Source organism: Hermetia illucens, chromosome 3 (assembly GCF_905115235.1).
Source record: "Hermetia illucens chromosome 3, iHerIll2.2.curated.20191125, whole genome shotgun sequence".
Classification (NCBI taxonomy): Eukaryota; Metazoa; Arthropoda; class Insecta; order Diptera; family Stratiomyidae; genus Hermetia; species Hermetia illucens.
Window position 1 is genome coordinate 13,133,045 of NC_051851.1, and position 24,797 is coordinate 13,157,841.

A 24,797-nucleotide genomic window follows, 5' to 3' on the forward strand; every position below is an offset into this window, starting at 1 on the left:
ATCTAGCCAAGCCGATTCCATTATTGAACAGAGCAAAAGCGTAGAGCCCCCTCAAGATTGAACACCAGATACAAAGGTAAGATAAGAACATTAAAGCCCATGAAAAAAGACTAGACTTAACTCTACCTAAAAACAACCCATCATTCAAAAAACAAAACAAATACGTACATAAATAAGATGAAAAGTTTCGCATTACATTGATATCACGGAAACCAGCGCAGAAACGAGCAAATAATTACCCTCTTCTGTGGTAAAATTTTAGACCACTAAACAAAGCTGGCACTGTTAAATATGATATCCAGCAAGACACCAACTACAAACTAAAAGTGCTAGCCTTTCAGGAAAGGAAGGGGAATAGATTGCCAAGCCGTGTACAATTTTCAAAAGTGGGAAGCCATCAGGGAATCTTGATTTTGGGGTCGCTTCCATCCATCAAATCAACTCTTACACACCAAAGCAAAGTTTTTAATACATACAGGGTGTCCAAAAAGTCAACGATAATACTTTAAAGTGGTGAAAGCAACTCACAAGGCTCTAGAGAAACATCAAATGCCCTCTTAAAAGAATTCATATTCTTAGATTCAGATTTCAGATTTTCTATACCAATTAACCATTTCATTAATCGAATAACAACATTTGATTAACAATTCAAAACTTTTAATAACAAATCTGCTTTAAATTGAATTATGACATTTTTTTTATTTCTCATCCCCAAAGTTTGAACCCTCACACTGTGGCCAGTTATTTGAAGAGTTTGCTCATTTAATATAATTTTCAAAACTATGCAGCATCTGCCAGGTATTCATTAAGGACTAATCAAAACACCCATTTTTAAAATGATAAATTAAAACACTGTGACCGTAACGCGAACTTTTAAAAGTGTGGATTATGATGACTGATCAAGAGAAATTGAAAACTACCCCACTACTTCAGCATGAGCAATCACTTCGGGATACCGAAACCGACCGTAAATATCATCACCAGGCAAGCCCTGCTGCCTTGGGACTATGGCTGCAGTTTTGCTGCAGAATGTTGCCAAAAAGTAGGAAGAACTCGACTTTTTTGGGCAAGGTACAATAGTCAGATGAAAGTATATTTAAAAAGGATGGCTTTATAAACATGCACAATCTACATAGTTAAGCATTAACAAATTCCCACTCCATCCGAGGAGAAAGGTTCCGACACCAATTCAAAGATAACATATCTTGAATGGACATGTCATTGGCTCTTTCGAATTCCCAGAAAATCTGAACTGGAAAGCTTACTTACATTTTTTACAAAATGATCTTCCAGATCTTTTAAAAGATGTTTCTTGGACCACATCTCGAATCATTATGCTCGTGAAGTTCGCTATTATTTAGACCAAAGGTACCCCCAGAGATAGATTGGCCGACTTGTTCCAATTTTGTGGCTTCCCAGGTCTCCAGACGTGAACCCCCTAGATTTTTTTATTTTATGATGCCGGCATCTCGTTTGAATCATGCTAATGTCTCTGGCAGCCTCAGACAATAAACAGACAAATGTCTGCGTCTGTCTCAATTATTAAACAGACAAATGTTTGCGCATGTGTCAATGAAACATCAGAAGCGACTAAATATTCTAGACAAAACTCTATATCTGACAACCATCTGCGCTTGAGTCAGACAAATGTCTATGTATGCCTCAGACAAGTAAATGTCCGTCTGCGCTAAAAAAATGTCTGTTTCAGACAAAGTCTGTATTCGACAAAAGTTTAAACCTCAGACATTAGTCAGACAAATGACTGTGTCTTCTCAGACAACGGACAGACATATGTCAAGTTTTTACGTCTGAATTGGGCAATTGACTCACAGTTATTCAGGATTTTCGAATCATCGTTGACTAACAATTTGAGGGTTATTGTCAACATATTTTAACCCTTCGAATCAATACAATTGCGAAAGTTTTCCAACGATAATTTTATGACACTAACGCAATAGCCCCAACAAAAGGAACCAGCCATCAAAGAAATGCATCAATGTCACACGTCTTTAGTTAGCATAAGCATAACCTGGAAACAGTCCTGCGGCACATCAGGAACTTCAATAAGAGGAAACGGTTCAGCAAGCATGCGCGAAATGTTAGGACCTTAATAGAACAGTAAATGATCGAGTATAGAAAAGTAGAAGCTGCGATTCGAGAATGCGTGGTACTCTTTGACCAATTTCTTGCACGTCGTAGTGAAAGAAAATTATTCGAAAAGGAACCAAACAACACGAGAGGATTCGGAAGTTCAGAAAGATGCATTCAAACTGAGGAAGATCTATATCCTAAATTTCAGTGGGGACACTCATTGGACTGTCTTTTACGACTTGTTTGGCGAAAACGTGGATTGATACCCACGATGGAGCATAAAACTTGGAAAACGTCTGCTAAACTAACACCAACAGCTCTACTACCATATAGAATCTCCACCTTCGCATCGGAGAATTTATTTCATCAAAATCATTAAAAAGAATCCTCTTTCAGGCCGTTAGAAAGTGAGGTGGCCCACTAAACCTGATACGAGCCACACTATAATGTTACGCAAGTAGAAGTCAGCCTCGAACGGAATCCAAAACTCAAGCAAAACAGTACATCCCCCGCCGTCATACCCTATAATCAAAAGGCACCGAGAATTTATAAATAAAACAAAAACGATTTAATTTTCAGCAAATTTATCTCTTTCAAAATAACATCAGAGGGCCAATAGCTGTCCCGCCGCATTGTTTTTTGGACAATTATTGACTTGTTTCCACGTAAAACTCGTAAACCCACGTCTCAATACCAGTCATTATGCGTTTCATAAAACTCGTCATCATTTGCTGCAGAAATCATGTCATCAGTGAACATCTTTCGATGTTGTTTTTGCACGCAATTCATTGCTGGGACGACCCGGTATGCGACACGCTTCATACGCAAATATCCACGACAATGTGCTAACCGGTTCCATATGCAATTACGACATTGGAAAGGGAAACGGAAATCAGATGCAACGTTGCCATTGCAATATCTTACGAAGGTTTTCAGATTAAAACTGGTTAGGATCGTAGCTTATTGGCAACGACTCAATTCCACTCTCATTTTTTGACAACCGTTGAATTAAAGGCAGAGAAAAATCCTCCGAAAAATTTTTGGCCACCTACATGAGGATGAACGATTCCGTAGCCTACACAATGACGAAATCTATGAGCGATACCATGACCGTCCGGTTGTGGATAAAATCCAGTTCAATACGTTACGGTGGGCGGGTCACTTAATCCGTATGGATGAGGATGATCCCACCCGGAAAGTCTATAAGGGCAATATCTATGGTAGAAAAAGAAGACGAGGCAAACCCTGCCTAAGATGGAGCAATGGCGTAGGCCAGGACGCCAGACAGTTTTTAGGGATTTCGAATTGGTGGACCTCGGCCCAAAACCGGGATGTCTGGAGTTCCTTATTAAGGCAGGCCTAGACCGGATAGCGGTTGTTGCGCCGTTGATGATGGTGTTGAATTAAATAATACCGACATAAGCTGTTTACGAAAATGTTCAGTTCTTCGCAGCATATAGTGTAGAAATCGTTAAACTCAGGGTAGTTACTCACATCCACACCTTATGCTAGTTTACAAGTACTCCTTACCTAATCTAGTCAAAGTTTCCAATAAGCTTCTTGATGTGATCCATGTATTTTTCTGGCCGCCATGACCGCCATCGAGCCAATACATTTCCCGAATACGTGATAATAATCGAATCATTGTGCTATCATCTGGTGTCAGAGTTTTCAAATAATGAAATTCGTATATAAACTAGAAGTAATAGAAAATATTATTTGTTTATTTTCCAATAGGAAGTCATGTATTTTATTTATTTTCACAAACATCAATCATCCGTATACTTACTTGATTAAGAACAACACAGCCTTTACTAAAACCAATAAGTATTAGTTTTGATTTATCTAAATTTACATTATCTTTCCACCACATATGATTATTTTTGTTCATTTGTAAATTCTGACAATCTGCACTACTAAAATGGATATTATTTTGTATGATATCGTTCGTCGCACTTGCATTCGAATGTATTGAAGTGATAACATTGTTGGTTTCTTCGCGACATGGGAAGACCATTGCATCTTCGGCATGTACTGTGACGGTATCTTGAACTTGTAATATATCGATATCCATGTCTTGAGATCCATCATTATTAGGCGCGCTATTTGATGCCGATGACGTAGATGCTACTTGTGCAACTATTTCATTATCAGGCAACGATTTCAACCGTATTGATATGTTTTGAAGAAGCCTAAGAAAAATAAATTATAAATTATTATAAATTATTTATATATTTTTCGAAAGCAGGAATGGCATAACAATTTGCCCAGCTTATTATATTTTGCAACAATGTGTAAATCTGTATTCTGTCAGGGAGCTTCGTTTGATTGAATTTCGTTGTTGGGATCAGCGATCAGAACCCAAACGTAATCGATGAGAAAAATGTTACCTATCATCTTTACAACTGCTCTGATGTGATGAGGAGCTAGACGGGGCAGTAACCCTGTTGACTAAATCAACATCAAGTGGCCAAGGAGAGCCTCCATGTGATGACACCAGGAAATGATTTATTAGATTGACTTGTTGGTCGTTATGTAGTAGGTGAATCAGACCCGGTACGGGTCAGTACAGGGATTTATCTGAAGTTACTTCGGCTACAAAGACTCACCCGATATTATCTGATTCCATGGAAACCAGAATAGCCCCCGAGTTCATGTCCCAGAAGAATTCCCGGGGCACGTGTTCTCAGCCCGTTGATCCCCTAGGGAGAGTTTTATGGGGATTGTGGTTACGTCCACATCGCGAACAGAGAAGTTCGGCCGTCAAGCGTGAAGTTCTACTGTACAAACCGGAGGCCGCAGCCAATATGACAGAACTGAGCACCGCCACCGCTAACCTGCACCCCGCAGCCACCAGTACCAAGATTTCTAGTTTTCATCCCGCTTAATATCAATTGCTCTCGAACTCCGGAGCCCCCACAGTCAAGTTCGGGGTGTATTCTATCCTTTTGTCCGTGGTCGTATCCGTGTCGTTTCTCGGCACAGCAGCAGCTGCATACATCACCTCATTAGTTATATAATACACATAGCTTGACGAAGCAGTCCTATTAGGCCCCGTGCAAACACGCAGACATTTCCTTTCAAAGATAATTATTTTCCCCATTTTGCTAGCACTCAAATCAAACCAAATAGGACTCCCGTAGGTGAGTACCGTCCAACCAAAGTAGCAAATAATCTTAACCTTCCGGCTAAGATGTGGAGCATAAAAGTGTCTTCGAAGAGACATGAATGCCTTGCGAGCGCTTTCTAGCGCGACTTTAACGTGCTCGTTAATTTGGAGATGCTCGTCAAGACGCACAGCCAGGTATCTAACGCACTTCTTATGAGGACTGCCCTCAGAACTATCCTCGTTCGCGACAATGTGGAAATCTCTCTTTCAAGTTCCTACTGGCAAATGCCAAGGAATTTCGAAAAAGAATCGTTTCACATTTTTGTGCATTGATTTTCATCCGCCAGCTGTTCGTGGAGAAATTAATATCATTGAACATCTTCTGAAGTTCAACTTGCTCCTCAATTACCTTCTTGTGTGCCGTGTAGGCTATCAGATCGTCACCAAAGACAAACCAACAACCTTTTAGGAGATTTATTAAACTCAAACAAGTCGAATAATTAGCCGGCAAGTACTGCGAAAAGTGTAGGCGCAGTCATTGTTCCTTGCTCTAATCCATTCATAACATGAAACTCTCTACAAGTAGTGAAATTTCCGTCCGTGATAACAAAGCACTTGCCATACAGCATACTACACATATTCGCTACGAGGTGGCCGGGAAACTCGTTCTTCAGGAGCCTGAAAATTAGCCCATCCAACCAGACGGTATCAAAAGCCTTCTCCATGTGTATAAGGCAAGCGCCTACGCACTCACCATTGTTAATTGTTAATATCAGATGTTACCTTCGTTATTGCATGTATTGTCGAATATCCAGATCGAAATCCGAACTGCGCATTCGACAATAATTTCTTCCTCTTGCCCGTTCAAGGCTCTCTTTTAGATCGAGAACACTCGTGCTTTCTTCCATTGTACTGGAAAGAAGGAGTTGTTCAATAAATTTTTGAACAAGATGCAATAATTACGAATGGCAATGTTTCGTAAATCCCTGAGCACCAGGTTAGGAATGCCATCCATGCCGGATGATCTCTTATTGTTTACCCTTCTTAATATGGAAGTTAACTCCACACATGAGACAAACTAATCAAGCAGATCATCACTTGGTATCAGATCAACCTGCAACGCAAAGCTAAACTGGAGAACTGTAGTGCCTTTCAGGCTATATTTGAAATTGTGGACATCTCGTTCTATAATTTCTGAAAGTCGCGTTGGCTCTAAGTCCATTCTGGACCGATGCACCGATTCAAAGTGCACCCTTATAAGTTCGAGTTTCAGAGCATCATCAATCACGGTGTAATCCCCTGCGTATCAGCAGTTACACTATTCGTGTGTATATCTGAGTCAATACGATGTTGTATCTCGCTACCACCGACTTTTATTATCGGCATAGTTACTCGTGACTTCTTCCGGAATAATATATTTATCTTTGTAAACACTTCTCCCGCCATTGGGAGTTCACTTCATTTATGTAATATTGGCGGATAATATGCCGTGAGAGCTTAAGAAGTGATTTGAACTCAACCAATATGGGATGATGATAGTTCCCATATCTCCGATAGAATTTGTTGACGCGAGTGAGCAGAAGACTTTTCACTTTTTTGAGTCGTTTTATGGCTGCAGATTCATATCCTTCCATATTATTACGAGGTTTAATCTTAGAGACGACTTGTTTAATTGTATCCAGCGTCAAGTTCTGCAGCTTGAGAAGATACTTAAGTATTTCCCCGTTGCTCAAGTCCTTCCCACCTGGCGCAATTGTACTATTGTTTTCTACATCAAGAGGTGGGCATTCCTCTCGATATCACCGAATAAACTTCTCTTGAAATTTCTTCGAATCTGTTTTTTTTTTAAGTTTAGCCTGTGGACGCCACTGTCCATCGGCAGAAGGCGAACTCTTCGTCCATGAAACAGAACCCCAATAAGATTGGCGTTATGGTCGCTATCGTAAGGTTGTTAAACTCTGCCTGGTATTGCTCTATCCAAGATTTGAGGAATACCCCTCTGGGATTGTTTGTGGTGTTTATCCACGAGGTATGCTTAGCATTCAAATCGTCGGCTATAATATAATAATTACGCAGACTCTTCAATCCGAGTATCGTAAACAGAGAATGGAATTTCTCCTTGAACTTGGCTCGCTTGCTTCCCACTGCATAGACTGACAAAATGTATAAATTCCTCCTCCAGGCAGTGAAAGTAGAATACAAGAAACTTCCATACATTCAAAAGTTTCAAATTCAGGCGTCCCACGAGCATTCCGGTACCACCTCCCCCATCACAGATTTCGTCTATTATTCCTCACAAATTCAAAATCTTTGAATGTTATCGAATGCCTCGGACTGGGGTGGGTTTCTGAAATCAAGACAATGTCAGGCTGTTGCCTGGCAGTGAAATCAAGGAGCTCCGCTCTTCGCTGGATTCCTACGATGGAATTCACATTAATCGAGATGATGCGGAGGCCATCCAGTAGTACCGCTGTGACCGCACACTTAGCGGCGGACATGCTGTTTGTGTAAATATTCTGTTATACTGTTTATTTTTGTATTGTGTACGTGTAGCGGTGGTTGGTGGTTGGTTAATATTTTATTGAAGATGGTGTTCATCCCGCCACTTGCATCTTGTTGGGGCTTCTTAGCTCCCCCTTTTCGGACTACTTCTGCAAACGGGATCCCCAAGACAATTGGTTCCGAAGGGACGGTACCATTCATTCCCGCTGACACCTTCGTCCTTTGGGCCGATCTTGACGCCTGCTGCATTGTAGCCTTCACATTACGGTATGCAAGACATTCACAGTACAAAGCTGGATGCCCTCCGCTTCCGCAATTGACACAGAAGGTTTTTCCCTTGCTCTCTGCTTCAGTCAGCGAACATTCGGTTCTCCGTAATTTACACATCGCAAGGTCGTTCAACCGTTTCCTGTCGAATGACCATAACGCTGGCATCTTCGGCACTGAGCTATTTCACCCCTCAGCAAGCGCATCAAAACGAATTGCCTGGTAATTAAGTGACCTGATGCCGATCAGATCACTTCCCCGGATCTCTGGGCTTATCTGCACGAGGAGGTGTTTGCTGCACCTGAATTCTGTATAAACTGGTACCGGTGGGCTTGTCACAATGTAAATTGAATTATGTTATTATTTAGATTTTTCTTCTATCCCTAGGATCTCAGTTCAGTTAGATTACAATCCCCGGCCAAAAAAAAACAAACACTTATAAATTTCATCATTTCTTGCATTTGTCGTTGTCCCTTTTTCTTGGGTAGGTCCGTAGCCTAATAATGTTTATTGGTCGCAATTACCTAATTATCATAGTTTACGATTTTACCTTAGGTAGTGGTCCAGATCTCCAAAAAAAGGAAGCAAATTCATCTGTGATTCTTCAAAGCGAATTGTGGAGAAAAAAAGACCAGGCCTAGACCAGAGCAGAAAATTGTGGCAATTGCTACTGCGAACCCCAGGACTTCTTTATGAGAACTCAGTAAATAGGTTGATGATGCTGGTGTATAATTTTTGGAGCAAACTTTGCAGAGGAAATTGGAGAAAAAAGCGAGCCTTGGATTCGTTTATAGAAAGAATATTGGAAATGCTGGAGAATTGAAGTAATAAAAACTTGTTGTTTCTTTTTCGTTGGTGTGGATATTTATTCTTGCAAATACCGATATTTCGGGAACCACGTATTCCCTTCATCAGTGCTAACAAGTCTGCTCTGAAGTGACTTATTAGCACTGATGAAAAGAACAAGTGGTTCCTGAAATATCGGTATTTGCAACAATAGTAAATATCACTAGCGAATAGAAAAAAGAAAGTCTTAATTATTTCATCTAGTTAAGATTTCTTTCTATTCTTTAGACGTTAACTTTCACACTGCAGGCACAAATTTGGGCTCATACAAATATGGAATGTTTTATGTTGTCTTATGTTTTGTGCAATGGATTTATTTTGCAAACAAATATGGGCTTAACGATTATAATATTGCTCAATAGTGATATGGTTTAGCCTAACAATAGGCTCTGGTTCTCTGAAAGAAAATTTTAATAAAAAAATAAATATTTAACGATGAATTTGGGCTCCATTTCAGAAATCCTAGTTCATATGCCAGAAACCAAATTGAAACGCAACTCATAATTAATTTATTTTCAAGGTGTTTCGTAATGCCTGGTTTCTGCATAAACAATTCCGATAAGTTCGGATATTAGGTGAGCAAATGGGCGTATGAGTTAATAATGTCTTTTAGAAAGCTTCCAACCACTTTGTCATTTCTTTGAAGAAATCGAGCGGAAGCTGAAGTTTTGGCTTTTCTAAAAAATTGCCGACTGTTTCGTTACTAGGACAGGAAAGTTTTCAGATGCTGCCTCACCTAAGTCATGTGTAGCAGTGTAATCGAAACCGAAGTTACAAGTGTTGTTGGCTACGAATATATTAATTCTCAGACAAAAAAGGTGTTTGTATATGTTTGGGCCAATCTAAATCATACTCATGAAGCTTTTGAATTAATGTACCATTTAAAAGAAAAATTCATTATTCGTCAAATTAAATTAACACTTTTATATATGAAATTAACTATTTGGCGAATTAAGTTAACTATTTAATAAATGAAATTAACAGAACAAATGAAATTAGGTTGTTGTTTAGGATCTGCGGGAACCTAAGTCCCCATCCACGTGATGGTGGACCGGACTAAATGAGGAGCAACTTACTCCCACGTTTTTTAGCCCATGGATCCCTAGTTTGGAGCGTAGCACCCCAAGCATTAAAAATCGAAAAAATCAAAAAATTGACTGACGGTTTCGTCCAGGGCAGAGGCAACTCATCAGACGCTGCCTCACCTCTGCCCTGGGAGCAGATAAAAGGGAGCGTCTTTCCACCTAATTTTCCGAAATGAAATTAATTATCTAACAAAAGACAACACGGAGTGGATGTCAACAGAAAAAGCTGGCGGAGGGAGTTTTAACCAAAACTGAAACGTACGTGGAAAGGAACTCTTCAATTTCCACTAAAAGCACTAAAAGGCTTCAACGTGTGTATGTCGACGATAAACAATCGATTGGCTAAACTCGGCATCACCCTGGAGCTTGCTCACTTTGACTTAGATGGGGATAGCGCTCCGTGTACTATCCGGCTCAGAAAAAAGTATGCCATCGAGTTGTCGAGAAGATTCCAGATAAAGTGGCGGAAAATCATCTTCACTGATGAGTGTGTTTTTAATTGATACTTTCTGAAAAACTTGTTAGCACTGATGAAGGGAATAAGTGGTTCCCGAAATATCGGTATTTGCAAGAATAAATACCCACACCAACGAAAAAGAAACAACAAGTTTTTATTACTTCAAGTAATTAATCGTTGGAAACACCGCATAATTTCACTCTGAATGCTGGAGAACTTTGAAAGATCCTGAAAAGAATATACACATGGCTATCTTATAAGGTACGATCAACTTAGCAAAACTACATCAAAACAAATGCAGTACAACAACAAATTGTTCTGATTATACAAGGCGCTGCAGCACGCGTACGAAGATATGACGAAAATGATACACATTAGCATCTGGGGAAAGAGCTTTTTTGGTAAAATGGCACTTATTTCATTGCTCCAGGCCATGAAATTATTTGAAATATCGTGTGTAGTTTCGACCCTTTCTTAAACTGGACTCTAATGATTTCTCACAGTATTTCACATTTAATTGAAAAAATCAAAGAAGCTTTAAATTTTGGGGCGTCAAAGTAGGACTACCCATCAATAAGGACCCTGCTTGATTGACAACTAAATAACCATTGAAAAGTATTGGTGATACCACCAATTCATAATTAACTTACTTTTCCAGATGCTGTAATGCATGATTCATGGGCGTATGGTCGGGCACTCCTGCATTATTCCCTCGAACAAAATTATCGAAGCAACTAAATGTTTTGAACTCCATTCTAGAGAATAGAAAAATTCAATAAAAAGATTATCACAATAAGTTAAATCTTACCTTACTGGGCGAATAACTATAATATGAAATCGAGGAAAACCATTACGAAGCAAGGCGGCCGTACTTTCCAAATTATATTTCATATATCCCCGACTGTCTCGATTTGTTTCCATGCTTTCCGGAAAATCCTATCAAGTGTTCAATTATTATTAATCATCGGAAAAATATAATTTTCAATATAATGAATCGTTGAAATGCTATAAAACGACCCCCAAGAAGTCAACATTTTTTCCTGGCTGAATGCCAGACATAAACATTCCATGATCGCGTCAATCAAACACGAATATTAAATAAACAGAAAAGTATCAAAAAATTTAATTTCGTGCCAATTGACGTAAACTCTTAAAATCAGACGACCAGTAATTTCACTTTATTTTACGATAAAACAAAGTAATCATAAACAATTATGCGTCGATAAAATCTCAAGGAAGGTTAGCTCATTAGCGTTCAAAACGATCGTGTATGCTTTTCACAACAATTCAGCCTCGCAGCTCATCAATGTTTTTATTCTAGCAAACAATACTTGGGTGGAGGATTGGCACGGAACCCTTCTCCTCCAAAGTAGTGAAAGGAGACCAAGGAATAATCTTCATACTAACCTGAACATCTCCACCAAAATAAACAACTGCTGTTGATTCTTCATCGTTTCCTCGAATTAATGGCGGACAATACACAATATCGTTTGTTCGATTTTGAAATCCTGTTACTGCACACAAGCGAAACGGACCAGCTACACTGCTTGGCGTACAAAATCGGCCAGCCGCTCCACCAAGCATTACCTTTTTTGATCTGTAAAAATTTTTTAAATATTTAGCGTGAGTCAAAATTAGTCTGATCTGATTTAGGCGAATAGTAGAAAATTGAGCAGATCAAATCGAGACTTGATAGCTTTATAATCGTATGTGAGATATTCGGAAACGCTGCTGATAAGAAAAGTGACTAAAACTTATCAACGTTTAGAAAAATTAACCCCATAAATAATATGATCAGCATAATGAGAATAATTTCGTAGAGGAAAGAATTTACATTGCATATTCAAAAATCTAACCATATAACAATTGTATCTAATTTTCATCGTCATCAAACCGGAAAACAAGCCTCAAAAGTGAAGTCCTCATCAATGGAAGCTACGACGCAAGTGACCTCTAGATTACTCTCTTAGATCCTACAACGTACAATCCTTATACAGATTTGCAACAATTCGCCTATTTGGCACAAAATTTAACATTGCTGCACGCAGTATCATGGGGCATAAAATGTACTAGAAAGTTTGTAAGCTTAGACTAAGGTTGCAGCAAAAAGCGTGCCAGCTTGTTTGGTGATATTGTGCTCAACGGTGTGTAATAGATACCCACCCATATTATCCATGTAATATCACAAAGCGATATCACCTTAAAGTGTAGCATCACATTGCTAACACCGAACGTGATCCAAACATGGCCAAACATCACAACATCATAACTTCGCCACCCAATAGAAAAACGATGATAATATTGCTTTTGTGAGAAGTTAACATCGCCCAGTAACACCAACCAGCAAGTAAAAGTGGTGCCTGTAAATCTGTTAGTGTTATCATTCCCTGTTCTTTTGGCCTTGGTAAAATGATTTCGAGTTTGAATATGTAGACTATCTATGGGAATTCTTTGCTTACACATAATACCGAACAAGACACTAAAAACAAAATGCACACACTTCTAAGTGATAAGTAATGCCGTGTGATATTACATCACAAAACATCACCGAAACATCACACCGCTCTTAGCAGCACATTATACAAATTCGGGCTACTGTTCGTTCGCAAGAATCATGATTCCCTGTTCTTTACAGCTTTTTAGTTCGTTAGCGGGCCGTTTACTCGAACATTCCTTTCTCCTTCTGTTCTAAACAGTATTTTCAACATCTTTTCCTTTTTCTATTAGTCTTTTCATTTCTTGGGCATACCACCTCGAGTTCGGAATTAGTTTTTGATATAATATATGTAAAGAGAGTAGTGGCTGACAATCTTGTATTTTAAGAATTTTATTCAACAGCCGTTAACAAATTTTGAAGTTGTCGGCAACCTTACATTGACTCAATTTTGGCAAGTCATCGTGTAGGCTTGGCTTTTCTCATCTAGGGTTCAGTTATAACGTCTACTCATTATGCAATCAAACATCACACAAAACACATAAAGGTCTGAAATAGAGAAAACGAACAAAAAATTCAGACGCTAATTCTCTTCTTCTCACTCCTGTGCCTGTTTTTCCGAATGGTGTAATTCCAAGGTTCTTCACAACCTACAGAATTTGTGAAAATAACTCCGGTTTTCTAATAAGAGCTTGGCCGACTCAATCCATTTAAGGACTCTACACAACTTTAAAAGTTTTTCTCTCACCTTTCAATTTCTCACAGTATATTCTAAAGGAGTCTCGATTTGAACTTGCCCCGAGTCTTATATTCACCCCGGGGGTTGCTGAAGTTATCAATTTGCCTCAGGTAATAGAACAAGCCTTTTTAAAGAACTCTAAAAGAATGCGATTCAGAATTCCTAATTGAGCTTCTACCGCCAAAGGAGCTGTACTTTATCCTCAAGAAATTCATTAAACTTTGCCCAATCTGTTTTCCTAGGATTTCCTATGATTTAACTGTGAAACTCCGTCTACCACTTTCCAGACGCTAACCAACTCTAACAATTTTGAAGTGCAGTCTAACATATTGGTGGTCAAAGCGTGGAAACGTGGATTGGTACCCACGATGGAGCATAAAACCTGGGAAACGCCGACAGAACCAACACTAACAGGTCTACTACCAAACCCCATCTCCACCTCCACATGCAAGCTGCAGACGAAGAAGGATGAAGGCGAGTCTAGCTGCGCCCAAAAACGAAACAAATTGTACCAACTGGACCTCCAGGTTGGGGGGTTGGATACGGCTGACAACCCTACACGGAAAACAACTTGTTACGAAGCCACAACAGGAGCTTCGTTGCGTTGGTCAGGGACTGGTTTCCCGGAGAAGATTCGCTACACCATATATTATAGCGGCCATCCAGTAAACCATGGGCTCGGAGTAGATTTCTTAATCAGCCAAAAAATGAAACCTGCTGTTATCGGCTTTGAAGACATAAGCGAACGGCTATGCACTCCGCGCATGCGAGACAAATTTAGAAATATAAGCCTCATTAACATTCACGCCCCTACAGAGGAGACTGCAGAGTCGGAGAAGGATACCTTCTACGAGGCAGTAGAACGAACCCTGGAAGCCTGTCCCAGATATGATATCAAAATCATACTTGGAGATTTTAACAGCCAAGTAGAGACGGAGCCCGTATTCAGGCGATACGTTGGCTCTCATAGCTTACATCAAAATACAAATGATAACGGACTGCGGATTATTCAATTAGAATTGTCACACGAAATGGTTGTTGGAAGTACCTGGTTTGCGCGGAAAGCGGTCTACAAACATACGTGGACCTCTCCAGACGGGACCACTTTCAACAAAATTGACCACGTGTTGATCGAACGCCGCCACCTCTCAGCCTTGATGAATGTCAGAACATATAGGGGAGCCAATATAGACTCGGACCACTATCTCGTTGTGATAGTGCTCCGAGCTCGAATTACGACACCACCTACAATCCCCTCTGACAATCAGGTGAGAGTGAATACTGAAGCCATTCACAACACAGTCCTCCGCGACACCTGTAGGAGAGAAATGGATGCCGCAATAACCGCAGTCAACAGAGATCCTGGAGATGAAGCATCAACAAATTATCTTCACAACCACCTGAAGAACGTTATCATTGATACGGCCACAAACATACTTGGCCCCAGCCCCAAAAATAGTCGGAACGGCTGGTTTGACGATGAATGTAAGTCAGCAACGGAACGGAAGAATGCCGCATACCGAGTAATGTTGCATTCTCAAAGAACGCGGACACGCGCAGAGACTTATCACGAACTCCGCCGAGCGGAGAAGCGATTTCACAGACAGAAAATGGATGCCTGGGAGAAACAACAGGTCTGTGAACTCGAAAAGTACAGGGAGCGACCGCAACAGGCGCGAAAGTTTTACCAACAAGTTGGCAGGATGAAGCCTTACACACGTCGTTGTTCGTCCTGATGAGACAAAGAGGGAAATCTGATTTCCGACAAAATGGGCATATTGAAGCGATAGGTTGAGTATTTTGATGAACTACTGAACCACCAGAACGTCAGCGAGTTGGAAGTCTCGCCAACTGAAGACGACGGGCAAATACTGCCACCACCAAGTATAGAAGAAACAGTCCATGCAATTCATCGGCATAAAAATCATAAGTCGCCAGGAGCCGATGGAATTACAGCCGAATTAGTTAAAAATGGAGGCGACCAGTTACACCAAGTGGTTCATCGACTTGTGCTCGAGATATCGCACAGTGCAGAAATTATAGAGGTATCACGTTGCTGAGTACCATCCATTTATAAGATATCAGAACATCATTGGCCCATACCAAAGAGGCTTCACTCCAGGCAAATCAGCAACAGATCAGATTTTCTCTGTGCGGCAAGCGATGGAAAAACTGTTGAAAGATGGACATCAGCTGCACCATCTTTTTATCGACTTTAAAGCCGCCTATGATAGCATAGCCAGGGTAAAAGTGTACATGGTCATGAGAGAATTCGGTATCCCTACGAAATTAATAAAACTGACTAGGCACACCCTGACCAATGTGCAAGGCCAGATAGAAGCAGCAGGATCACTCTCAAGACAATTCGACATCAACAACGGTCTACGACAAGGGGATGCCCTATCGTCCTCTTTAACCTGGCCCTGGAGAAAGTGATCCGTGATATTGAGGTAAATTCGAGGGGTACGATCCTCTTTAAGTCCACCCAACTACTGGCCTATGCTGACGATATCGACATCATGGGAAGAACAACCCGAGACGTACAAACTGCCTTCATCCAGATCGAGCAGGCGGCGCGAGATCTTGGGCTGCACATCAATGAAGGCAAGACAAACTCTATGGTGGCAACGTCAGCACCGAAGACGAATCAACCAACAACATCAAACCGCACTGGTCAAACACAAACACGAAGAAGAATAAGGATAGGAGAATACAACTTTGAGACGGTTGACAATTTCTCCTATCTAGGGTCGAAAATTACAACCGATAACAACTACGATGATGAAATCCGCGCACAGTTGTTGTCAGCTAACAGAGCCTATTTCAGCTTACAAAGACTGTTTCGCTCGAAACGTCTCACCATAGGGTCAAAGCTCTTACTGAACAAGACTATGATCTTGCCAGTCCTCATGTATTCATCGGAAACTTGGGTTCTTAGCAAGAAAAATTGCGAATTCTTGGCCGCGTTCGAGAGAAGAATCCTCCGAAGAATTTTTGGCCCCCTACATTAGGATGGACGTTTCCGTAGCCTACACAATGACGAAATCTATGAGCGATACCATGACCGTCCGGTTGTGGATAAAATCCGGCTCAATAGGTTACGGTGGGCGGGTCACTTAATCCGTATGGATGAGGACGATCCCACCCGGAAAGTCTATAAGGACAATATCTATGGTGGAAAAAGAAGACGAGGCAGACCCTGCTTAAGATGGAGCGATGGCGTAGGTCAGGACTCCAGACAGCTTTTAGAGGTATCGAATTGATGGACCTCGGCGCAAAACCGGGATGTCTGTAGTTCCTTATTAAGGCAGGCCTAGACCGGATACCGATTGTTGCGCCGTTGATGATGATGATGATGATATTCAAAAATCTAACCATATAAGACTTGTATCTAATTTTCACCGTGATCAAACCGGAAAACAAGCCTCAAGAGTGAAGTCCTCATCAACGAAAACTACCACGCAAATGAACTCTAGATCACTCTCTTAGAGTAGAACGTACAATCCTTATACAGATTTGCAACAAGTCATCTATTTCTCGTGTGTTCTGTTCACTCCTTTTTAGAGCATAGGACATCTACGCAGTTTCTTCTTTCATACGAGGTTAGACACTTAAGTAATGAGATTGATTCCATAAAAACCGTATATTCAAAAATTATTCTACAATTTTGCCATCCCCTTCAAAGTAGTCCCCTTGGGCAGCTATACAGCGATTCCAGCGCGTTTTCCACTCTTCGTAACATTTCTGGAACGCTTCGACTGGAATGTCCGCGAATACTCTCGTCACGGCCGCTTGGATGTCCGTCATTGACTGAAAATGGATTCCTTTGACCACCGATTTTGTTCTAGGGAACAAAAAAAGTCATAGGGGGAATGAGGCGACTGTTGTAACACGAACCCTTTAGAGGCTAAATACTGGGGCACGCTGAGGGTGGTGTGGCACGGCGCGATGACGTGATGAAGGATCCAGTTACGAGCGATGTCTGGCCGTACTTTGTTGACTCGTTTTCGCAATTTCTCGAGTACTTGGTGGAGGGATTTACGGTTTGCCCCGGTGGAAAAAATTCTTTGTAGGCGATTCCACGGCTATCAAAAAAGGTAATAATCATCGTTTTCACCTTCGACTTACTCATGCGAGCTTTTTTCGAACGGGGGGCGTGCGGAAACAACCATGGTGAGCTTTGGCGTTTGGTTTCCAGGTCGTATTGGTAAAAATCAGCTCTCATCGTGGGATCGTTTTCCACTTGTTCCAAACAGTCTTCTGCGACGATGCTGATTTTGCTCCCCAGAAAGGTTCTTTGGAACCATCTTCGCGCACAACTTTTTCATCCCGAAATCCTCTGTTAAAATTTGTGTGAATGTTTCACGGTTCATACCCAGTTCCGAGACCAACATTCGAACTGCTAAACGTCGATCTTCACAAATTAGGGCGCGCACACGTTCTGCATTCGCTTCAGTCCGTACCTCGACGGGTCTCCCCCCTGGGCATCATCATCATGCATTTTTATAATTTTAGCGTGCTTTTCCGAATCTGTTTCGCCCAATATGGCACAAAATTTTATCGCGACGCGTTGCTCTAGATTTCGTTTCTCCATTTTCGTGACGAGCACCACCAACACACGTCTACTCAACACGACACAGCAGGCGAACTAAACAAGCTAGAGCGATGGTGAATATTGCTTCAGGCCACCGCGTAAACCTGTCGATGATTGTGAGGCAATACTTGAAGGCTCTGAGGTACCGCGTCATTGATTTGTGCCTTGGCGATAGCCGGAAAGTCGACTAAGCTTAAATATTGTACTTTTGTCCACAACTGTGAAATTTTATCGTGATCATCATAAAAGTCTTAAGCTAGTATTCATTCACGACATTGATTTTATAGTGAATTTATCAAACTATTCCAGCCAAATGTTTACATTTGAGAGTATCCAAAAAAGATTTTGACCAGCCAGTACTCACCCAAAATAAAATTAAATATCAACTCACAATTTCACATGCACTCACTTATTAACAATTGCACGCACAATTTCGCCACATTTTAAAACAATATACAAACTAATTGATGAATTTTAATTGCACAAAACTTTGGGTTATTTTCTCAGCATCACTACCATTCTTCTTCCTCATAATCTTCACTGCCGCAAATACCAGTAAATCTATTCCTTAGATCTTCCAGGCACAATTTCAAATCTTCCTTCATTTCTTTCAATTTAACTTTCACTTCTTCGCGCATCAGATTATAGCACATTGCAACCAATCCCATTCCCAATAGGACATATACAAAGTTGATTGCTAATTTGGTTTGTTGTGACGTTATCGAGTCGTTATAAAAGTTAGCACCAGGCACGAAATCTCCCATTCCGATTTTACAAAGACTTGTTACACAAAAGTACACGGAATCCAAGTAACTCCATCGCTCCCAATTGGCAAACATAATCGTTCCAGTGAAAATATAAAATGAAATAACCCACAGACACGCAGTTGAGGGTACAATCACTTTCTTTTGAGGTATGTAACCTCCTTGCTCTAGGATGTCCTCTGTTTTGTCGTGAGTGCACTCATGGATGCATCTGTACAGAATCTTAAATGTCTTAGCCAAAATCTTGCCAATGTTCAGGAAGTACAGGATGTACAGTGGAATTCCAAATGTAGCATAGATTACAGTCAAGCCTTTGCCCCATTGAGTTTTCGGTACGATGTTTCCATAGCCGATCATAGTGAAGATGGACAGACAGTACATCAAAGCAGCAGGGAAGGACCAAATCTCCTCCGGAGTCCTCGCATCGAATCCGTTCTTTATTGCACTGCTGACCTCATCTTGAAAGCTCTTCAGCACGTCATCCATCTCAAACATCCACTCGGTTTTATTGAACATATTCAGATGTTCTGTCTTTTCCCACAACTCCAAAGCATAGCTCCGCCGCAATATAGCCACGTCGTCTGTAGTCGTATTGTTTACTTGAGTCTCCACTGAGATAAAACAGAAGGCACCGATGATGGAGTAAGCAACAATCAATGCCCCCACGCCCACTTGTGTGCACATGAAGGCCACAAACTTGCGACAGCAATCTTTTACCTGCCTCCTGGCATCGTGCCTTGGTCTGATTGATGAAGATGCAAGCGATCCTTGACTGCGTGTCAACGATTTTGACCGCCTCAGAGACATCCTGGAGCGTTCCATTCAATTAATCAGAAAGCAACAATGGCAATGCAACTGGTTTCAATGTTTGCACATAATTTTCAAGACACTCTTCACATTTATACATTAACAAATATGCAATTTCGAGGAATTCCAATAACTTTAAAATATTGCCACCCGCGATTTTCTTTTCTCATGAACTCATTTTTAGCTAATTCCTTCACTCCAGTCTAAAAATATCACTTTTGCGACTGTTCGACCGATCCAAACCACCACGAATATCTAAATGAAGAATATAAACGAAGCGACTCCCGAGAAAACACCAGAGAAAAATTTTAAATGCAGAATTCATTCATTCCTACAAATTTTCCGGGAGAATATTTTCAAAAACATTTCGTCAGAATAAGTGGAGCGAAGAGAAGATGGTATTGCTTGTTTATGACCGGAAGATGTTTAATCAAATTATAAGCAAAATACATTACCTATCTTTGCTATTAGGACAGAGATTGAAAGCCGGATATTTATAGCATATATTCCTGTACGAATGGCGGGGGCAGGAAAAAGTGCACCCAATTATAAAGGTATCTAAACCTCTTTACGTTGTTCGAAGAAATTGGTCGAAAAATGTATTATCTTAAATAAAACCAGGCAAAATTAACAATTAGAAGAAATTAAAAAATTAAAGATACATTCTTAGCCAAAATTGAATGTAAAATGTAAATAAAAGATAACGAAAAAGTTTTCAACAGCGTCAACAAAAAATATATCTTTAGAATTCTATGGAGAGGCATTCCACAGAAATAAGTCCACTCTTTATGCTGTCTTAGCTGAGGAAACTGCAGAGATCCAAAATTCAAAATTCAAAATCTTTTTTTTTGCTGGCTCCCTCATCATTAACCCTATCCAAGAACTTCCAGCGTGCTTTAGACCATATGTATGTACACTGCGGGAAATTGAAAGGCGAAAGACCAACTTCAAAGCTGGACCCTTAAGCGGGAAGAATTGAACATCTACATCTACGTGCCATTGCTCGCGGTTACCTGAAATGCACTTCAGCTCCCCATACGACTTCTCAAGATGCTCGCACTCGTTCTCTACTGTTCTGCGCAAAGTGCTCTTGGGGCGACCCACTTGTCGGCCAACTTAGGAGAGTAGATTCCACTGCATGGCATATCCACTGCCACTTCCGCCTTCCGATCACATCGCAGATGAGTGCCAAGCCTGTGAGCCGATCAAATTCTTCGCTTGAGATAGTGTCAGGTAGGCGTACTCTGATGATTCGACGCAGACAGGCCGACGAGAGCTTGGAGCTTTTGAGTAACAGTGGAGTTAACTTCTGAGGTGCTACTCCCATACAGCAACACGGAAAGAAGACTAGCACAGAACAGTCTCAATTTGATCTTGATGTTGAGATAACTATGTTTCTAGATTTTAGACCGGCAGCGTTAATGCGTCGAGCAGCGTCCAGTTCGGTGCCAACGTCAGCCGCAACCACACTTCCTAGGTATACAAATTGATCACCGCCTTCGATTCTCTGCCCGTTAATGAAGAACGTCACCGATAACAAGATCTCATAGCCCGTTGAATTAACAAGAAGAAATGATATCGGTGACAGAATACAACCCTGGCACTCCGCTTTGGACCTCAAAATCCTCCGAGATTTTACCTCGGTGTATATCGCTCTGATAATAGCTATAAATTTCTCCGGAACGTCCCTCCTTTATGGAGCACATCGATGTAGAGGAGGTGCAAAATGATCCATAAGGTGTCGATGTGGTCAATGCTTGAGGATCCGCAGCGGAAACCAACCTGCTCTCCGCCGATCAACCTTTGGAGACGTTCATTAATGCGCTAAAGGATTATTTTATTGTTATCTTTGCAACGAGCACGCAGATACACTTCCAATTGTAACATTCCAAACGGTTGCCCTTCTTTGGAATCTAGGAGTCAACCCTTCTTCCACTATCTGCGAAAGCTCTCGGATTCCCAAGATTTCTACACGAGTGAAGATAGCAGATCAACGATAACTCAGGTGCAACCATAAATTACTTTGCAGGGAGATCGTCATGCCGAGCAGCTATACTCCGATTGAGTGCGTTGATGACCGAAATGATTTCTATTCTACTTGGAGGAACAGTTCGTATCCGCATCTTTCGCATGTCACCAGATGTGATACGGTTAAGGACCGTGGTGAAGTGGTCTTTCAGTTGTTCATCATCGTGGACGAGAAGTCGACCGTTGACTTCCTTCACAGGACCATCGAAAGATTTGCGACCACATGCAAATTCTTTCGTGATGCGGTATATATTCTTGAAATCATTGCGATCTGCGGCACCCTCCGCTTCTCTGACCAAAGCAGGAACAAATTCTGGCTTGTCACGGCGTACACTACGCTGAACTTCTCGGGATTTCGCTCGATATTGGGAGTTCGAGCGCATCACAACTATCACTCGTAACGGTCAGTAGAGCCTTCAACCCCTTCCGTTCATCGATCCGCTTCCACGACCGCGGAGTCAGCCAAATCTTATGACGCCCCTTCGAACGTGGCCAACGACCTGTGCTGCACCCGAGAAAAGAGCATTTTCGATGGCGGCCCAATGCTCATCTATATTCTCAGGCAGGTTACTCAGCAGATCTGCCGCTCGATCAGCTGGTTAACTCACCCACTGTCGAGCTATAGTTGGGTCGTACAAGCGGTCGATATTGAACTTAGGGGGTCGCAGCTCCTCAACCCTGCAAGGAGTGGCGGACACAACACGCAACATAAGCGACCATCAGATGGTGATCCCTTTCGAGGTCGCTGCCAACGCCTCTCTTGTTACGCATATCCAGAAAACAGCTCCTAAATCTACTGCTGATCGCGAAGTGGTCGATCTGATTGCTTCAACGGCTTTAAACTGAACTGACCTTATGGCAGTCTCAGGAAGCGGTTTTCAAATTCCACCTTGGCATTCAGATCCCCATCACGATCACAATGTCACCTTTAAGAAGCTTCCCTCTGAACTGCGTTTAAATGCTCGTAGAAAGAAAGCATCCTTCTCCACTACACCGGAAATCTCCGTTGGTGCATAGCGTTGTACAATTGTGATCCTCCTTAACCTGGATCGAAATCAGTTAGAAGTCTGTCAGAAACCGACTGCTAGGTCAAGAGAGCGGGCTTTGCGGTAACCGTCGGAAGCAACCCAACACCGGATTCGAGTCTACTACCATTTGGCTTCCCAGAATACAAAAGTACATTACCACAAAAGGGAAAGGAGTACTCTCCAGAGTCCCACCATTTTACTTCGTTTAAGCCCAGAATGTCTGGAATTCCCGCCGAAACCTCTAGGTTTCAGCTGGGAATGCTGTGGCGATACCGGGCGCAGCCTACCACGAGGCCAATTTAAAAGGGCTACTTCACACGGAGTAATCGTTGTCGTGTGAAGTAGACCTTGCCCGCTCAATTGATTTTTGAAGAAGTTTTGAAAAATAGATGGGGATTTTTGTTTCTCAATTACGGAATGAAGATATACTCTTAATTTTACATTTTTAATAGAATTAGAAAATTTTATTAAAGATGGAGGGATTGACAGTACGCCACCGCAGCGTCTCAGGGGGTAGGTGAGGAAAGTGCAGGAACTTTTTCAGTCTTAAGACGTCTTAAATTTTGCATATTGGGTGCTTGCCCAAGGATGAGGGTTCCGTGGACCACAACCGCGAAAACATGTGGCTTTCCAACTGGTCCGGTCCGCCATTAAGTGGATGTCGGACTTAGGAATCCCTCAATTCTTAAACAACTTTTTTTTCAGTCTTGCAGATTACACACTAAAATATATATAATATATAAAATGCAAATCCATCTATGAAAAGAAGGAAAAACTTGAGGTCCGGTACGGAGAACCGGCGAGAGTCGTCTGAATTGGTGACTAGGTCGGGCTCCGGTACAGGACAGCACGGCGTCAAAACCGCTAGTCGTGGGACGATTCGACGTCTTGAAGTCCCGACGACCAGGAGCATTACTCGGCCTGCTACAGCTGTTTCGCCACAATCTGTGCAGCCACTACACCAGATTTGCGTAGGCAGCGGATGAAGTGGACTGAAGAAATGAACCCCTTCATCATCCGCTCCTCCTAGAGATTCGTCGAGCGTTTCCCGCAATTCGCGCACGTGCAGACTAGTACCACTTTATTACTTGCAGCGACACAATCCCGGGAATCATCAGGGAGCGTGTTCGACTTGAGGTCATCGCGGAAACTAGTGACTAAGAGTCGATGAGGGCAGAGGCTGCGGCATCAACAACACCACGCCCCACTGCAAACAACAGTTTTAGTACTCGCCGAAGCACTCTCCTACACCGTCCAGCTGAAGTTTCCGCTGAGTTTCCGTATTCACAGGCTCTATGCATCTTCAGCAACTTAGAGAACTCTACGTCAAATCAATGATGAGATTGCATCTTGACTGTGTGCTGATATGTCGACGCTGCAACTACAATTACTTATGTATTGTGGTGCGGTTACGGCTGTCAGATTGCAGGGTCAGAAGATTCGCTTTCGCGTTACTGGTTTGAGTGGCCAAAGAGATACATAATGGAAAATTCGTCTGCAACGTCGGCGGGGCTCACTAAGGCAGGACATTGTTAGACTCATTCAAACCAGCTCTGGTCATGTCAACAGACCGGTGAGAAATAAAGTGCAGAGGGTTTATCGAAACTATGCCATCCCCTACGAAACACCCATAGTCGAAATTCTAAACACACTAAAGCAAAATCTTTCTGCCATATGCAGTCGATTACGATGGTATGGCGAAAGTCACTCCAAACGTGTCCAGTTTTTTCAGGTCTCTCAACGAATCGCAATAGAGCGTCCGGAAAGTAGTTTTCTGTGACGGAAGCGAAATAATATTGAGGTGGACTTTGAAGGTTACCCACCCAACATGCTCAGTATGCTGAATTGATCACCGCCGAAAGCACTCGCCATGCCACTACGCCTGGCATGAAATTTGCGGATGTTACCGAAGGGGAAGTTCAACGAGCCACATACAGCTCGAAAAACTGGACGGGCCCTAGTCTGGATCGGGTGTAGAATTTTTGGTGCAATAAATTTACCAATATAATACACAGTGGGTTGGCACACAGCATAAACCAGGTCATT

General features: G+C 41.7%; 2 protein-coding genes across 3 annotated transcripts in view; both read right to left on the bottom strand.

Moving 5' to 3' along the window:
• Positions 1–24,797, bottom strand: part of LOC119652511 (UPF0565 protein C2orf69 homolog) — a 29,383-nt gene that overhangs the window by 1,965 nt on the left and 2,621 nt on the right. Inside the window, exons 1-6 of one of the 2 annotated variants that reach the window (XM_038056706.1) lie at positions 18,489–18,599; positions 11,765–11,954; positions 11,166–11,293; positions 11,008–11,112; positions 3,881–4,283; positions 3,622–3,787 (exon numbers count right to left, since the gene is read on the bottom strand). In XM_038056706.1, the coding sequence (XP_037912634.1) occupies positions 3,622–3,787; positions 3,881–4,283; positions 11,008–11,112; positions 11,166–11,293; positions 11,765–11,941 (979 nt within the window). In that variant the 5' untranslated portion in view covers positions 11,942–11,954; positions 18,489–18,599. Of the gene's footprint in view, positions 1–3,621; positions 3,788–3,880; positions 4,284–11,007; positions 11,113–11,165; positions 11,294–11,764; positions 11,955–18,488; positions 18,600–24,797 lie in introns of those variants that run through there. The other variant, XM_038056705.1, reaches the window with a different exon arrangement.
• LOC119652513 (TWiK family of potassium channels protein 18) lies at positions 18,612–19,931 on the bottom strand. The gene has a single exon (XM_038056707.1). The coding sequence runs from the start codon at positions 19,708–19,710 to the stop codon at positions 18,637–18,639; it is 1,074 nt and encodes a 357-aa protein (XP_037912635.1). The 5' UTR covers positions 19,711–19,931; the 3' UTR covers positions 18,612–18,636.

Excerpts from the sequence above, each read along its gene's own strand:
- LOC119652513 (XM_038056707.1), bottom strand. The coding sequence starts at position 19,710 with ATGGAACGCTCCAGGATGTCTCTGAGGCGGTCAAAATCGTTGACACGC.